Below are 18,587 nucleotides of genomic sequence, written 5' to 3'. Positions count from 1 at the left end.
AACTTTTTCATATAAAAGTGGCTGTTTTGGCTGGGCGCAGTGGCTCACACCTGTAATCCCAGCACTTTGCGGGGCAGAGGCAGGTGGATCACCTGAGGTTGGGAGTTCGAGATCAGCCTGATCAACATGGAGAAATCCCATCTCTAATAAAAATACAAAATTAGCTGGGTGTGGTGGCGCACGCTTGTAATCCCAGCTACTCAGGAGGCTGAGGCAGGAGAATCACTTGAACCCACAGGCGGAGGTTGCGGTGAGCTGAGATTGCGCCACGGCACTCCAGCCTAGGCAACAAGAGCGATACTCTATCTCAAAAAAAAAAAAAAAAAAGTGGCTGTTTTTTATACATAATACTAATTACACTAGGAAATGTTTTTCTGAACTACCACTTTGAAATTTTAGGGGACTCCTGGAATAATTAGAGTCAAGAGTAAATTAAAAGCAGTCCAAGAACCACCTGATTAGAATATGAATTTATGGCAGGGCGTGGTGGCTCACGCCTGTAATCCCAGCACTTTGGGAGCCCGAGGCAGGCAGATCATGAGGTCAGGAGATCGAGACCATCCTGGCTAACATGGTGAAACCCCATCTCTATTAAAATACAAAAAATTAGCCAGGTGTGGTGGCAGGCGCCGTTAGTCCCAGCTACTCGGGAGGCTGAGGCAGGAGAATGGCATGAACCTGGGAGACAGAGCTTGCAGTGAGCCAAGACCACATTACTGCACTCCAGTCCAGGCAACAGAGCGAGACTCCGCCTCAGAAAAAAAAAAAGGATATGAATTTATATCCTTTTATTTTAAATAAGCAACAGAATTCTAGTATTGAGTGAAAATAATGAAAGCAGAGTTTAGGAGGGGACACAAAAACAGATGGTAAGCAATCAGAGAGATGGATCTAAAGACAAGAAGCTGGGATGAACTAGGTATGACTTTTGACATGTTTGAACTTCATTACTTTCATAATATTTTTAGTTTACTAGACATAGATCCATAGAGATTATTAGATACTAAACAAGAAAAGAATTCAATAGATTATTTTTCATGTTAAATGTTTTCAAAAAATCCTTTCCAAAAAGGTATCTTCATAGGCATTTATGATCTAACTATGATATAACAAGGGCCCTAGGAAGATATATAAATCAGAAATATTCTATAAAGTCAATAAAACATTGCTACTATGTTTAGGATTTTCCATTTTTGCACTATAAAGTATAATTCTGGATGGTACCATATCAAATAGATTAGCAGTAGTAAACAAAAAATCATTGTTTATTTTCTCATTGTCATATTTCACATTTTCTTTTAAAAATCTTCTGGTCTTAAATGTTTAAACAAAGATTGTGGCCAGATGCAGTGGCACATGCCTGTAATCCTAGCACTTTGGAAGGCTGTGGAGGGTGGATCATGAGGTCAAGGGATCAAGACCATCCTGGCCAACATGGTGAAACCCTGTCTCTACTAAAAATACAAAAATTAGCTGGGCATGGTGTCGCGCCTCTGTAGTCCCAGCTACTCAGGAGGCTGAGGCAGGAGAATAACTTAAACTCGGGAGTTCTAAGCGGAGGTTGCAGTGAGCCGAGATCCCGCCACTGCACTCCAGCCTGGCAACAGAGTGAGACTGATAAATAAATAACAAAGATTGTATCAGATCAGCATTTAGGTCTTATTTAACCATTTCTTTCATTTGATACATCATATAATTTCTTAATGCATGCTTTTAAAAATCATTAAAATTGTTGAATCTATTGTTTATATTTATTTTTCCAATTTGCTTATATTCTTATTTTTCCTGTTTTATCTATGATTTTTCTATAATCTTATATTTCTCTATTTCTAGAATGATTCAGTTTCATTTCTATCTTAGTTTTTCATTTGTCAAAATGAATAGTTTTCATTATAGAATGTATAACAAATGGTGCCTTTTCTCTGCAGCTGAATTTTTTTCCCAGGCACTACAAAAAGGAACCCTAGCCTTCGAATTTGAACTTACTAATGGCAAACCATTTTATTTTAAAATATATATATAAACCATGTTCTTTAAAAAAGGAAAATACAAAATAGAATTGAAAAATAAAAATCTGTGGTATATACTTTTGTTCAGGATTTTTGTAATACAAGTTACTTTGAATATAATTATAACAGCATAATTTTTATTTACTTATTTTATTAAGAGAGTCACATGTTAATTATGAGGTTACCAGAAACATCATTTAATGGCCGTGTATTATAACATTAATTAATTAGCCAGGACCCTTATCCCATTGTCAGGCAATTATCACATTAAATTTAAAAAGTGGTTGCAAGAAAGACTAGCACTGTTTTGATAGGAAGGTTAAATGCAAACTCAGTCGAATAGTAGACATTTTGAATCTACTTCTAAACTTTAATAATACCCAAGTGCAGGCCGGACGCGGTGGCTCACGCCTGTAATCCCAGCACTCTGGGAGGCCAAGGCGGGTGGATCACGAGGTCAAGAGATCGAGACCATCCTGGCTAACACAGTGAAACCCTGTCTCTACTAAAAAATACAAAAAAAATTAGCCGGATGTGGTGGCAGTTGCCTGTAGTCCCTGCTACTCGGGAGGCTGAGACAGGAGAATGGTGTGAACCCAGGAGGCAGAGCTTGCAGTAAGCCGAGATCATGCCACTGCACTCCAGCCTGGGCAACAGAGCAAAGACTCCGTCTCAAAAATAAACAAATAAATAAATAATAATAATACCCAAATGCAGGTTTTCCAACCTGTTTCTCCTCCCAAAAAAATTAAATTTGGAAAAGATACGTTCTATTAAAAAAAAAAATTATATCACACCAATTACTTAAATTCCCCTCACTCTGGGTCGAGTTTTTAAATACTATTTATTAATAGATGAAAATCTAGACTACTGATGTAAAACATGCATACGTAAATATTACTACACAGAACTTGATAGTATATACCATTGGTAGGTAGTACAGCATAGTAGTTAAGAGCCTAGGCTAAAGTGAGACTACGTGGGTTGGAATCCTGGTTCTACAATTTACTAGCTTGTGATTCTGGGTGAGTTACTGAAGCTCCCTATGACTTCAATTGCTCGTCTCTAAAGTGGGATAATAATAACCATCTCAAAAGGTAGTCAGGAGAATTCACTGAGTTCTTATTTTTTGTTGTTGTTTGTTTTTTTTTGAGACAAGAGTCTCACTCTGTCACCCAGACTGGAGTTCAGTGGAGTGATCTCGGCTCACCACAACCTCCGCCTCCCAGGTTCAAGGGATTCTCCTGCCTCAGCATCCCGAGTAGTTGGTATTACAGGTGTGTGCCACCATGCCTGGCTAATTTTTTTTTGTATTTTTAGTAGAGATGGGGTTTCACCATGTTAGCCTGACCTCAAGTGATCTGCCCGCCTCAGGAGTTCTTATTTGTAAAGTTTCTTGGCACACAGTAAGCACTCTCTATAGCTAGCATTTAGTTGTTTAAAATTTTTTAACTTTAGCTAACATTTACTGAGCACTTACTATGTGCTAAATTAAATGCTTTACATGAGTTTGCCTCAAATAATCTTCACAAAAACCTAAGATGAGGCACTGTTATTGCTCCCATTTAAAGATGAGAAAACTGAAGCAAAAAAGATTAAATTATTAGGCCAAGGCCATACAAGTAAATGTCAGAGCAATAATTTGAACTCAAATCTAGCAGCATGGCCTACAATTTTAACATGGGTTATAGAATACACTATATACTAGAAGCAGTAGCCTCCTGCAGTACTCTATTTTGAAAAGAGGGCAGGAGAGTCACAAGAGACTTTGCTGAAATAAACTAGAATATTCCAAGAAATAATTTATAAACTATTTCTTGGAATAAAATAGAGTAATTAAAAATTAATACAAGAAATAAGTCACTGTCATACAGAAATATTTATATATGAAGTGATGTGATGCTTGCTATTTGTTTTAAAATAATCCAGCTTGGGAGAGAAGAAGGGATAAAAGAAACAAGATTAGACTGATAATGGTGAAACTGTGGTGATGGGTATATGGGGGTTCATTATTTTATTCTCTCTACTTCATATATTCTTTAAAATGTCAGTAACAAAAAAGAAATAGCAACAAGGTGGCAGAGATTAGACACTTCATTACAGAAGCTAACAACTTCTTTAAGACTCCCTATCTTAAAAAATTTTAAAGGACATGATATAATTGATACTTATACATGTCATATTTTATATATAATTTCCAAAAGGGTAGCCTTACTTTAAATAATTGAGAATCCTCTTAACTAAAATGAAAAATTAACAAAAGTATTTAGGCATACACATGTAAATAAACATGCTAAATGATTGTATTTCCATCAGCTCACTAAAAATATTTGCTCAAATAATTAACACTCATTTTTTTTCATGTCTTTCTCCTCCCTGATCTTCTCTATGATTATGACACTCTATGGTTTGTTGCCCAGGAAATGGGATGGGTTTATACAGACAAATACGTCTCTACAACATGGTCACAAATTGAATATGAATAAAAACCAGAAATCTGCTTCACTAAGAAACACTGCTAAAAATTTCTCACTTCAAATTGTAGTTTTAAAAATATTTGATTTTCATACTAATTTGTATCTATGGGCTGCTTATATGTACAAAACAAATATAACCAATTATTCATTTGAGAACATTTTATATGCTCTAAATTATACTGTTAAAAAAATTTAGCTGATACTAAAGGAAAAAACTAACATTAATTAAGCTAGACACTATACTAGGCAATTTAATACACATTGGCTCACTAAATTTAAGAGACAGCTACATTTTAACAGGAAGAATATTAAAGTTTAGAGAGGTAAAATCCCTTGCCCAAAGTCATAGAACTAATAAGTAGCTAAGTTGGTATTCAAATTTAAGCTCAACTACAAAACCCACTCTCCCCCCACTATCCCAGACTACCTCCATGGGAGGCAAAAATCTTCTCAAGTCAAACTTAAATATTTAGGGCCTTTTTAAAGTAGACCATAAAATGTTTGTTACTGGTTACATGCATATTTCACGATGGCTGCTTGGCTCTGGATAAAGAACACTAACTCAAACACAGAAAGTATTATTTCTTCTACTGTGGGACTTTTTTTACTTTTTTATGTTTTGGTTTCTTAATTTCAGCCTTAGTTTCTCTTCTCTACAATGGGGAAATTAATATCTTTGCTGTCCAATTCCAGAATTATAAAGATTTAAAGATTATATATGTGAAATCACTTCAAAATCTACAAAAACACAGAATATTTTGTCTTAAAATGTTACAACACACACACACACAAAGCCAAAAGTTGTCTAAAGTAAGTGTAAGCTGTTTAAACTAATCTACAAACTCTATCAACATTTCCAGAACTTTCTAAAACCCTTTCTTCTAAGCACAGCTCAATCATAATCGCTATTACTTGGCTTTCCTTACCCTTAAGTATAATTCAGTAATAATGGCATCAATGATTTTGCAATAAATAATTAACAGATCATTTTGAAATGCTTAGCATATAAATGTTCTAAATTCTGAATTTTCAAACTAATTATGTGTTTGGTGTCACTCTTTTATATTCATGTTAATGTTTGGGCCTTTTCACATTCTATTTTGTGTATAAAAAGCTAAAATGAAGGTCTGGAATTCTAAAGTACAACACTCAACACATAATTTAAAATGATTTTTTTTCAATGTTTCTCAAAGCAGATATAATAGCCAACAAGCACATCAAACGCAGCAACGAAATCCATTGAAACATTCAGCTGCTCTAAAAGAAGGATCAGACTCTTTAGGAGAAAACGACATTGTGTGAGTTTGCAAAGTTTCATACTTTCCCATTTAAACTCCATTTCAGAGAAACCTTTGCATACTAACACAATATGCTTTAAAATGGTACTTTGCTGACCTTCCAATAGTCCAGCTCTATGAAAATTCTGTGATGGGTGTAACTTCAGAGAATCTGAAAAACACAAAAAGCATTAGGTACTTTTTATGCTGAATAAGGAAAAAAATGCCAAGGATAGCATACATCTCTTATATAACGGCAATATGTGTGTATATATATATATATATATATATTTTGGGGGGGGGGGGACGGAGTTTCATTCTTGTTGCTCAGGCTGGAGTGCAATGGCAGGATCTCAGCTCACCACAACCTCCGTCTCCCAGGTTCAAGCGGTTCTCCTGCCTCAGCCTCCCGAGTAGCTGGGATTACAGGCATGCGCCACCACGCCCAGCTAATTTTGTATTTTTAGTAGTGATGGGGTTTCTCCATGTTGGTCAGGCTGGTCTTGAACTCCCAACCTCAGGTGATCCAACTGCCTCAGCATCCCAAAGTACTGGGAATATGGCGTGAGCCACTGCGCCCGGCCAACTGCAATGTATTTTTAAGCGCTAAAGCCCGTATTTGTGAATATATTCCCCACAAAAGAGGCTGAATTGTCTCTACATTGGACTCTAAGCTAAACTTAGATTTTCATAAAGTATGTTTCATGGAAAATTATCTGATGATTACTGCCCAAACGGTGTTAATGTCTTGACTATTTTTAGCATTCAATTCTAACACATTAGCCCTGCTTTAAGAATCATCTCTTGATATGCCTTTTTTTTTTAGACATTCAAAACTACAATATTTCTAAAGTACTTCAGGTAATGTTGCCCGGAAAACATCCTACAGGATGGTGGCTGCCAACTAAAGTCACTGGAGCAACAGACAGTGGCTACAGTTACTAAGTAGGGCTCTGTGTACAAAATCAATGGTCAGTCTGTAAAGTCCAGTACCTTTCAGAGTAAACCATCTCACTCTGACTCACTTCAACAATTTAGATACACTAGTATGAAGGTGAAGTCCCTTTTTTGGAGGGGGTGGAATAAGCAAAAGGATGGATACATCAAACCAAAAGCAGAAGAAACACCTACATATTTTTTCTTCATACGCTGAAATGAATAGTTAACAACCCAGTTATGTCTTTTGCCCCCTCCCGGTGGTTTAAAAAGCTGTGAAGAGCGCAGTGGGAGTATTTTGGTTTTGATGCCCCTTGCACAGGGAACCTGTTCTGACACATTCTTGTGGTGTCCAGTATAGGAATTTCACCTGAGTAGAGATCTGCTCCAGTGCTAATATTTCAGATGCTGGGAATCCCCTGCAGGCCTTAGCCAAAAGAGTTCTTAAATGAAAAATCTCTGTCCTGAGCTCCCTCCCTGCAACCAGCCTTTGAACAGAAAAGCAGAGAAAATTCTCAAAGGACAGCGTCTGTGCCTGGGCTGGTCCTCCTGGGAGAGGAGAGGAATAAAACCAATCCAGAGAGGGCACCCCCATCTTTGTAAAGGAGAAGGGAGAAGTAATTAGAATGCCACGGAGGTGGAATGAGAAAAAAAAAGAAAAAGAAAATTCGGGCCCTTTCCAGCAAGAAGATGACGAGGAAAGGAAAAACGCCTGGTCGAGGGGGGCTGTCCCAACATGGGGAGGGAGTGGACTAGGCCGGAGGGAGAGGGGGTGGAACGACGGCGCACAAACAAGCTGGAAGGGGAGGAAAATGGTGACCCTGCACCCAGAACCGGCTCCAGGCCACGCCGCCCGCTGGGGGGCAACTTTGCTGGGGAGGAGGGTCCCGGTAAGAGAAGACGCAGCGACCCGATCGCGGTGGCACCAAAGCGGGGCCCAGTCTGGGGCCATCCCCGAGCCCGGGAGGCCGGGGCCGGCGGCTCGCGGAGTCTGGCGGGGCCGGACGGGCTGAGAGCGGCTGGGAGCGACCGATGCCGCAGAGCCCCGGGGGCCGACGGAATCTGGGCCCCGAGCGGCCGGCGGCTCCGCGGGGGAGGGGCCGCCACTGCTCCGCCCGCCCCCTCCACCGTCACCCCGATCCCTTCGGCCTCTGCCCGCTCCGGCCAGAGAAGCCATCGGGGTCGCGGCTCAGCGGCCCCGGGCTCCGACGGGAACCCCTCGCCTCCCCTGGCCCTGTCTCCCCGCCCCCACGCCCCACCCCCCAGCCTGACTCACCTCGCGAGTACAGGGACTTGGGCGATTCCAGGTCTAGGTCCGCGCTGAGCAATGAGATGAAGTCCGAGGGCATCGCAGCTCGACCCAGCCCGGCCCGAGGGCAGCGGGAGGGGGGGAGCGGCGGTGGCGGCGGCACCTCCTCTCCGGGACCGCGGGCACCGAACCGGGGGCGACGAGGCGAGGGCGGCTGCAGCTGCCTCCTCCTCGAGGGTAGTGACTTTCACCGGGCCGAGGACCGAGGAAACGATGGCGAGGTGGAGGGTGAACTCCACGGGGACTGATTCTCGGTGGCCAGGAGAGGGGTTCAGGGCGGGGAAGGGGAAGGGAGAGAGCCAAAGGGTCCGTTTCGTGCTTCTCCTCAGCGAAAACTGACGGTCGCCGCCACCGCCGCCGCCGCTGACAGGAATCTGAGCCCCGCCCCCCGTGGGGCACGGCGCAGGCGCGGAGGGGGGGGCGCCAGGGAGCGCGGAAGAGCCGCAGCGGCCCCCGGAGGGCGGGGAGGCGCGCCAAGGAACAGCAGCAACAAGGGCCTTGCTTCCTGCCGCCGCGGCCCGGGTTGCTGTTCCCGAGCCGGGGAAGGGCCCCGCTGCCAGAGTGGGAGGGAGGCTGGGAGGTGGCCGCGCGCTGGGGCCCCGGGGAGGGAAAAGGTATTTTGCAAAGACCTGGTGGCGGCGAGCCTGAGGCGGCCAGCCCCGCGCCGAACCGAACGCAGGAGACAGAGCCAGGGAAAGCGAGGTATCTGCGCGAGCCGGGGACGTACCCCAGAGGCCGGCTATGGACGGGCCTGACTGGCCCGGGGTCTCGCAGGGAGCCGGAGTGTCATCGCCCGGACAGCCACCCAACCCTTTGGGGTTTTCATAGCAGTGTCTACAAAGGGACTGTCAAACCCATTTCTTAATTAGGAAATGGCAAACGGTATCCCAAAAACCTCGAGTTATTGATTTTTAATTAAAGTACTTTCTCCCCCAACACACCCCTCCCACCTTTGGAGACTGAAATTTTTTTTAGAAAACGATCTCTCTGATTGTGCTGGGGCATCCGGGTTATTCGGAGTGGGACGTAGAACACAATTAAAAAAATTGGATCATGTGAATCCACCTGGCTGTTTTAGAGGAAAAATAAAAAGTAAAAAGCAAACCTCAGCGCTACACATCCAAACAGTTTTTCTTTTTTCTTCTTTTTGTTTTAACTTTTGGACTAGGCAAGGATGGAGGAAGAACGCGTTTAATTGAGTTTTTGCTCTTGCTCTTCTGTTGATGGAGCCAAAAGTTTCCGTTGCAAAAATTTAAAATCCTCACCCACACCGCAGAGCGTTTGCTGATTCTAATAGACTTCTGGGAAATTTTTAATCGAGTTATTGAAATATCAACTGGAGTACAGGGTGTACATCTTGGAAAGTAATTTTAATCTTGTGTGGAATACTGATGCCAGTAGCCACGTGGACAAGGTTAAGCTATTCGAATTGGTTTGTTTTTTTCTGCAAAGATAGTTACAAATCATGAAAATCCGTCTGTTGTAATATGTGCGTGTGTGTATATACACACGCACATATATTATAGAGGCTTTTTCCCATGAGATTGAACAATTCTCGGGGCCTGGAGTGCTAGGGTTGGGGTAAGAAGCTCTCAGCAAAGGAGGGCCCAGTACAGAGGTCGCTGAGGCAGGGCCCTTTACAAAGTTTTACCTGTAGACCTAGAGTTTAAACGTGTCATCAGAGCTCACCTATCTTTCCATCTCAACAGCTGATTCAGGTTGCCCAATTGTCTTCACTGAATTCTGTGTAGTAATCAATCCTGTGAACATTTTTCTTTTGTCAGAGGTTCAGAAAGCTTTTCAAAGCCACCCCAAGATGCCAAAGCAGAACAAGAAACTACCCTCACATTTCCATCTCCGCTGTATGGTGGTGTGACAAGTCCCATGGGAAGTCCCTTCATAACTGATAAGAGCCCCACTCATTTGAGAGAGGAAGATTGAAACCTCACATTCTCCAACAGGCCAAGGCTTACTGAAATCCTATAGCTTTTGAATTGGAGTAAACACAGTTCTTGGAGACCACCACCCCCCAATCCATTAGTCAATACATAGGGTAGCAGAAAAGACATGCAATTCACCACCCGATACTAAGAAAACTGAGTGAATCACTCTGAGCAGATCCCATTTCCCCAGACCGATGTAATCACTTAACAAACTTAGGGTATAGGAAATCCCCAGTATGGTTCTGACCCTAATTAACTAGTCAAGAACTGGCAAGGCCTCTTCCTTTTTTTCTCTCAATCCTTCTCTGCCCTTTTGTGAACCTTTTTCCCCCCACTGAGGCTTTGTTGTGTATGTTAATCAGATTTCCCCTGATTAGGTAAGAGCAAAGTGAAGACAGGCCTACCAAAGCGTGGCTTGACCTTAACTGTGAATTCCCTGAGAGGGATTCTGTGGGCTCAGGCCTCACTCACCTCGTTAGGTCCTGTATTAAGCATGGATTATATTTAAATAGGTATTTGAAAAATCAGCGTCCACAACCACCCCCTGCACCTGTCTTCTTACAGAGACATATTCTTTTGTTTGTTTGTTGTAGACAGAGTTTCACTCTTGTTGTCCAGGCTGGAGTGCAGTGGTGCAATCTCGGCTCACTGCAACCCCTGCCTCCCGGGTTCAAGTGAGTCTCCTGCTTCAGCCTCCTGAGTAGCTGGGGTTATAGGCGTCCACCACCATGCCTGGCTAATTTTTTGTATTTTTAGTAGACATGGGGTTTCACCATGTTGGTCAGGCTGGTCTGGAACTCCTGACCTCAGGTGATCCACCCGCCTTGGCCTCCCAAATTGCTGGGATCACAGGCATGAGCCACTGCACCTGGCCTATATTCTTTTTTTTCTTTTCTTTTCTCTCATTTTTTGGTTTTGTTTTGTTTTGTTTTGTTTTTTGAGACAGGGTCTTGTTCTGTGGCCCAGGCTGGAGTGTAGTGGCAGCGTCATAGCTCAGTGCAGCTGCAGACCAAAACTCCTCCCAGGCTCAAAGTAATCCTTCCACCTCAGCCTCCCAAGTAGCTGGGACTACAGGCACGTGCCACCACACTAAGCTAATTCATTTTATTATTTTTTTATTTTTATTTTTATTTTTGTAGAGACATGGTTTTACCATATTACCCAGGCTAGTCTTGAACTCCTTTTTTGCAGAGACATGATTTTGCTATATTGCCTAGGCTGGTCTTAGACTCCTGGCTTCAAGCAATCCTCCTTCCTCTGCCTCCCAAAATGCAGAGATTATAGGCATGAGCCTTTGAGCCTGGCCCAAGACACTTTCTTTGAAAAACTGCTTAGATTGCTTGTTTTCTTGGCCATACTTTGCAATAGCACAGAGACCTAGATTTTCATTTTGTCTTTCAAATTTCAGTGACTGAAAACACAAATAAATTCATTAGTAAATAGTGTTTGCTCTGATCTCATCACAAAATAAAATGTGACCTGCATGATATTCAAGGTTATCAGAAATAACACCTGATCACTGTGTCATTAGTAAATTATACGCCTTTCTTGGTTCCAGTGATATTTCCCTCTGTGGTCATTTATGTCTCAGTTGCATCCCCTTTTCTTTGATATTTGAAATAGTCTAATGATATTTTTTTTAAACTACCCCTTCAACTATATACCTTTATAAAACTTCCTCTGGCCGGGCGCAGTGGCTCACACCTGTAATCCCAGTACTTTGGAAGGCCGAGGCAGGCGGATCACTTGAGGTCCGGAGTTCGAGACCAGCCTGGCTGACATGGTGAAACCCTGTCTCTACTAAAAATACAAAAAAAAAATTAGCTGGGCATGTTGGCACGTGCCTGTAGTCCCAGCTACTTGGGAGGCTGAGGCAGGAGAATTGCTGGAACCCGGGAGGCAGAGGTTGCAGTGAGCCAAGATCGCACCACTGACTCCAGCCTGGGTAACAAGGGTGAGACACTGTCTCAAAAACATATATAAATAAAATAAAATAAAACTTCCTCTGTACACAACAAAAAGTAAAACTTTAAGCATGTAAAATTTGGAAATTTCCTCTTATTGAAAATGATAATAGGACCGTGGAGCAAAACGTACAGCAGATTTAGTAGTTTGTAAAATTCCTTCATATTACTTCCCAATCATATATTACCTTCCCTAGTCACTTGATTAAAATTTCACGAGAACCCAGATTCAACTACAAGACTGTAGATTATGCAATCAAATGGCAATTTTTCTATTGGTGGTGTGTACTCTAACCTCTCCTGGACTTGTTTAGGCAGTTTGTGAATTGTGCAGCTGGACTGACTCTAAATGAAAGAGGTTCGAATATCAGCCACTGAAAAGGAGTGGAGTTTATTTAATCTTGCTGTCACAAGATCTACAAATCTTTGTCATTGTAATACAATTAAGCTGTTAAAATAATTTTAGTCACACATATATTGTAAGGAACCTGCTAAACAAACACAAAATCTGAAAGGAAAATTTCCAGAGCAATTCAAGTCAAAAACCAAAGAAAAGTTTAGACCACAATTATTTTTGCCCCACCACGGGAGCACTCCTTAATACTAATGGAGAATGGATCTTGGTGGGATAGTAGTGACTCCTTTTGTGCTGGAATTGTAATCAAATTCCTATTTGAATATGTTTAAGTGTCAATTTCCACCCATATAACATGTTCTAGCAAATATTTCCTTTTGTTTTTCTTTGAGACAGAGTCTCACTCTGTTGCCCAGGCTGAAGTACTGTGATATGAACATGGCTCACTACAGCCTCAACCTCCTAGGCTCAAGTGATCCTCCTGCCTCAGCCTCCTGAGTAGCTGTGACCAGGGGTGTGGCCCCCCATGCCTGCCTATTTTTTTTTTTTTTTTTTTTTTTTGTAGAGACAGGGTCTCACCATGTTGCCCAGGCTCCTAGGTTCAAGCAATCCTCCCTCCTCGGCCTCCCAAAATGTTGGAATTGAAGTGTGAGCCATGGCGCCTAGCCTTACAAATACTTGTGAAAGCAAAATTAGTTTATATACTATTTAGCATCAGGTTTCAAACATTTTCCCTCCTGGCATCTTCTGAAGTGCCCACATATTAACATCAGGCATCCAATTCACTTTGTTCACTTTGATGGCATACTTCTTTAGTTCATGAGTTGGTCTCAGTCAGAGTTTGCATCTAAAGTCTTACAGAGACCAGTTAAGACTCTCAAGATGTAGAGTAATTGCAAGTCCTGAGAAACAGTGCAATCATTTTGAATCTGGAGGACTCAGTGAGCAGGGAGAAAGGAGATAAATACCAGAGCATTTTTTTTTTTTTTAAAGTAGAGACAGGGTTTTGCCATGTTAGTGGCCAGGCTGGTCTCAAACTCCTGACATCAAGTGATCCACCCTCCTCGGCCTCCCCAAGTGCTGGGATTACAGGTGTGAACCACTGCACCCATTGCCAGAGCAAAATGAAGGATAAATTAGGGAGGAGAAATTTTAATGGGAAAATAGAAATAGTTGATCCCACTTAACCCAAGAAAAGAAGGAAGAGAATGTCTCCAGATCTTCACTAGGCAGGTTACACATGAAAACTGCAAGCAAGTCCTTATTCACACTGGCCTACCACCATTGTGGAGACCACCACATTGCATTTGCTACAATGCTCTTTCCCCCAGTAATCATGGTATCTATTATGCATACATAGTAACCCCACCTCAGCTGCGATATTAGTTTGACCAAGAGTATGACTTAGTAAAGGTTGTACAATTTCTCCTTACCCTCTCTCTTAATTCAGGGAGTTTTAACCTCAGAGGTCCATGGGTTTGCTTCAAGGCATCTGTAACCTTCCTAAACTTGTATGCACATTTTGACAAGCGTCTTTTTTCTTGGGACAAAGGTTAAAATTTTGGCCTTCTTAAGCTTTCTGAAAGAAAGACCCATCACCCAAAAAAGATGAAAAAACTGTTCCTCTACATGAAGCAGAATGGTTCTTCTCTCATTCCACAATGGGTGCCGGGAACTGTGCTAGGTGTAAGAGATATAAACATTTCACACAGCCAGGTGCTGTGGCTCATGCCTATAATCCCAGCACTTTGGGAGGCTGAGGTGGGTGGATCACTTGATGTCAGGAATTCGAGACCAGCCCAGCCAATGTGGCAAAACCCTGCCTCTACTAAAAATACAAAAAAAATTAGCCGGGCATGGTGGTGTGCACCTGTCCCAGCTACTTGGGAGGCTGGGGCATGAGAATCACTTGAACCGGGGAGGCAGAGGGAAAGGTTGCGGTAAGCCAAGATCACACTACTGCACTACAGCCAGGGCAACAGAGCAAGACTCCATCTCAAAATCTCAAAAAAAAAAAAAAAAAAAAAAGAGGCTAAACAGTTGCAGGACAAAGTCCTGACATACAAATATTTACAGTGCAATGCATCACAGGTATTACTTGTTGATGCAAAGATTTCATGAAATACCTGGGCTTCGTTGGACTTTGTGAGTGGATGGTCAAAGAAACATTGAGTGTCTTTTTTCAGCTTTGTGGTGGATTGGTTCAATACCTAGGTTAAGGATGCAATGATAAAATAATTGAATTGGTCCTCCACAGCTAAGCCCCAGAATTAAAAGGCTGAGCTGAAGTTACTGGATAAACTAGACTGATTTTAGAAATAACATACTTCACCTGAGAAGTATTTGTTTCAGCTGCATAAGGAAATGTGGACTGCCCCAAACATGGGAAGAGACATACAAGGGATTGATCTGCCTCCAGGTGTTAGAATCTAATTATAAAATATGAACTTACAGAGAATATTTATCTATTCAGTTTCTCCACCTGCAAAATTCTTACTTTATTTCAAAGTCCAGCTCAGATATTACTTCTTCTGTGAATTCATTCCAAACCTTTCCAAGCAATATTAGTCATTCTCTCTTCTGTGTTCCTATAGCATTTTGTTCAAATTGCTGGCATAGCGATGATCACAGTGAATTACAGTTCCTGGATCCCTCTCTGATATAGTGTGAACGCACTTGGTCATATAGTATCAGAGAAAGTAAAAATAAAACACAATTCTTGCCTTAAATAGCTTATAATTGATTGCCAGCACACAGCTTTAGCACCCAGACAGAATGAAACAAATGTTACAATAGCCATCTGTTGACATGTTAGTAAGAATTTGACATTGGGTACAGAGATGAAGAGAATAGAAGAAGTAGTAAGAAACTCGAAAGGTAAGAAAAGGGCAGAGGTAAAGATCTTAAACAGTAGGCCAAGGATTTTGTTCTTTATCCTGAAGGCACTGGGGACCACTGAAGATTTTTTAAGAAGAAATGACCTGACCAGAGCTCGTATAAACTGGCGGCTGAGAGCACAGAAAGAGAAACCAGCCAGGAGCCAATAAGGCCTGAAAGAGTAGAGCAGGAAACAAAATGTAAAGAAGGAATTGTATTTGTAAAACATACAAGTAGAATCAGAAGAACTCAGAACTGCTCAAATGTTGAGAGTAAGGAAGAGAGAAAAGTCTGAAAAAGGAGATGATGAGTCAAAGGTTTGAAAATTCTACCAACAGGTTCTTCATCATTGGAGTCTGATATGGTTGAATGTTTGTTCCCTCCAAATCTTAGGTTGAAATATAATCCTAAGACCAGGCATGGTGGCTCATACCCGTAATCCCAGCACTTTGGGAGACCAAGGCAGGAGGATTGCTTGAAGCCAAGAGTTCAAGACCAGCCTGGGCAACATAGCAAGACCCACCTCTATTAAAAAAAAATTAAAATAATAGCCAGGTGTGGTGGCCCGTGCCTGTAGTCTCACCTTCTTGGGAGGCTGAGGCAGGAGAATCACTTAAGCCCAGAAGTTCGAGGCTGTAGCGAGGTATGATCCCACCACTTCACTCCAGCCTGGGTAACAGAGTGAGATTCTTGTCTCAAAAAAGTAAGAGCAATGGAATCTCCAAAGTTGGAAGTGAGGCCTGGTGGGAGGTGTTTGGGTCATGGGGGTGGATCCCTCATGAATGGCTAGGCTCCTTCCTGGTAATGAGTCCTCGCTCTGAATTCATGCAAACTCTCGTTGTTTAAAGAGCCTGGCACCTCCTCCTTCTCTCTCTTGCTCCCTCTTGCCATGTGACATGCCTGCTCCCACTTTACCTTCCTCCATGAGTAAAAGTTCCCTGAGGCCTCACCAGAAGCCGAGCAGATGCTAGTGCCATGCTTCTTGTACAGTCTGCAGACTCAGAGTCAATTAAACCTCTTTTCTTTATAAATCACTCGGTTTCAGATACTTCTTTATAGCAATGCAAAACTAGCAGAGTCCAATAGCTTAATCCGCCAAAAGAAAATTTAACAGAGAAGCAAACACCACCAAATATAAATCACTTGAGAGACTTTATACTTTGTTTTTTTGTTTTTTTTTGGTTTTTTTTTTTTTTTTTTTTTTGAGATGTAGTCTTGCTCTGTCACCCAGGCTGGAGTGCAATGGCCCTATCTCGGTTCACTGCAACCTCTCTCTCCCGGGTTCAAGCACTTCTCCTGCCTCAGCCTCCTGAGTAGCTGGATTACAGGCTCCCGCCACCATGCCCAGCTAATATTTGTATTTTTAGTAGAGACAGGGTTTCACCACTTTGGTCAGGCTAGTCTCAAACTCTAACCTCAGGTGATCCACCTGCCTTGGCCTCCCAAAGTGCTGGGATTACAGGCGTGAGCCACAGTACCCAGCAAGACTTTATACTTTGTTACCTGAAACAGCAAAGACTCTACTCAGAAATGATCCTAGACTTACACTGCCAGTAGGAAATTTAAGTGAACATAACTTGCTGGAAGTCAGAGAAAGGGTAAACTGGTAAGAAACAAAAATAAACAAATCTGCATGACCATGCATTCCCAGTTTTTGCTCCAAACATACTTGAGCACTAATATTTAAGCCTTTATATGCTCACTTTTATAACTAAGTGTGGAGGAAGTTCAAGAATCCTACAGGCCAACAATTCTAAGGAAAGAGAAAACAAACTTGTAGGAAAAAAAAAAAAAAGCAGCCATATGGCTATGTCTTTAAAGAGGATCAATTTGCAAACCTTCCATTCATGGAAGACTTGGGTAATAATGGACCTGAAGGTTATTGGTTATTCTGTAAGGCCTGGACTAGGCACCAAAATATTTAAAAACTACATACAGTACAGGCTGAGGGTAATCTGAACTCAGCTCTGACAACCTGACCTGATCAGGAGGAATCAGTAGATCATCTGCACTTCTGAGCTATTAAATGAATACTTTTTTGAGTGCAAACAGAATTGGGAAAAAAAAGAGAAATTCAGAAAGAAACGTTCAAAAAGAACGTTCAATAAGAGAAAATGTTCAATAAGAGAAAAAGCCTGTAGACAGTTGCTCCAGCAGGCTTTCCTCCAGAAGTAAAAGAGAAGATGTAATCTGTGTTACTATTCATGAGCAGGTCCACCCTAAACCCCAGATCAGACTTGATCTTCATTGTTGGGGACCATCTTTTTTTTTTTTTTTTTGAGACGGAGTCTCGCTCTGTCGCCCAGGCTGGAGTGCAGTGGCACGATCTCGGCTCACTGCAAGCTCCGCCTCCCGGGTTCACGCCATTCTCCAGCCTCAGCCTCCCGAGTAGCTGGGACTACAGGCGCCCGGCTAATTTTTTGTATTTTTAGTAGAGATGGGGTTTCACCGTGGTCTCGATCTCCTGACCTTGTGATCCACCCGCCTCGGCCTCCCAAACTGCTGGGATTACAGGCGTGAGCCACTGCGCCCGGCCTGGGGACCATCTTAAGGTATGGTGCCCAGTGATTTCTAATTTCTTCTAGATAGACTTGGTATTTTCTCCATGATACTCACATACCTTAATGGTGATAAGCTTCCAAAGGGACATGTGATCATCCATGTGATCAAAGGAAACATCTGATATTTCTCATGGATGCTACATATACCTATTTAGGATACATTTTTCAGAGGCTATTTGACAAAGTAAAACGTGAACTGACTTGGGGCCAGGCACAGTGGTTCACACCTATTATCCAGTGCTTTGGGAGGCCAAGGTGAGAGGATCCCTTGAGCCCAGGAGTTTGAGACAGCCTGGGCAACACAGCAAGACCCTGTCACACACACACACACAAAAGCAAATGTTAGCCAGGTGTGATGGCACACACCTATAGTCCCAGCTACTCAGGAGGTTGAGGTGGGAGGATCCCTTGAGCCCAGGGGTTCAAGGCTGCAGTGAGCTATGATTGCAACACTGCACACTCCAGCCTGGGTAACACAGTGAGACCCTGTTTCTAAATAATAACTAATACAATGAAATTTAAAAAGAAAGTGAAGTGACTTGGAGCACAGAGTCCTAAATTCTAGTTCTGTTTTGGCCCCTACTGTGCACAGGAAGTGAGTCATTCCCTGCTTCTCCTGAGTAGTGTGACTTTCCTCCAGAGAGGAGTTTTCACTTTCCACAGGACTTCATCCTGGGTGAGGTAAGGCTGGAGCTGCTGGCACCACCTTGCCACAAAGAGGAAAGAGCCAGAAGCAGACTAATTATGAGGAACAAGAGCCAAGAGATGGGGAGAGAAAAACTAGAACCTGAAAGAAAACAAAACTGGAGTCTCTGGAGGAAGCCATGCCTGACTTCAATTATCTGAATTGATAAATTCCTTTTTTTTTTTTTTTTTTTG

The 18,587-nt window shown here is 42.4% G+C and overlaps 1 protein-coding gene across 5 annotated transcripts in view; it reads right to left on the bottom strand.

Annotated features, from left to right (window-relative positions):
* The window catches only part of NFAT5 (nuclear factor of activated T cells 5), a 121,949-nt gene extending 113,558 nt beyond the window's left edge, over positions 1-8,391 (bottom strand). For 3 of the 5 annotated variants that reach the window (XM_023210294.3, XM_023210295.2, XM_023210299.2), the window contains exons 1-2: positions 7,976-8,391; positions 5,882-5,935 (exon numbers count right to left, since the gene is read on the bottom strand). In XM_023210294.3, the coding sequence (XP_023066062.1) occupies positions 5,882-5,935; positions 7,976-8,048 (127 nt within the window). In that variant the 5' untranslated portion in view covers positions 8,049-8,391. The remainder of the gene's footprint in view (positions 1-5,881; positions 5,936-7,975) is intronic. The other 2 variants (XM_023210296.2, XM_023210300.2) reach the window with 1 other exon arrangement.
* Positions 8,392-18,587: the final 10,196 nt, after the last annotated feature.

Source organism: Piliocolobus tephrosceles, chromosome 17 (genome assembly GCF_002776525.5).
Source record: "Piliocolobus tephrosceles isolate RC106 chromosome 17, ASM277652v3, whole genome shotgun sequence".
NCBI classification, from domain to species: Eukaryota; Metazoa; Chordata; class Mammalia; order Primates; family Cercopithecidae; genus Piliocolobus; species Piliocolobus tephrosceles.
The sequence above is the reverse complement of the archived record's forward strand: the minus strand, read 5'-3'. Positions and strand labels throughout refer to the sequence as shown.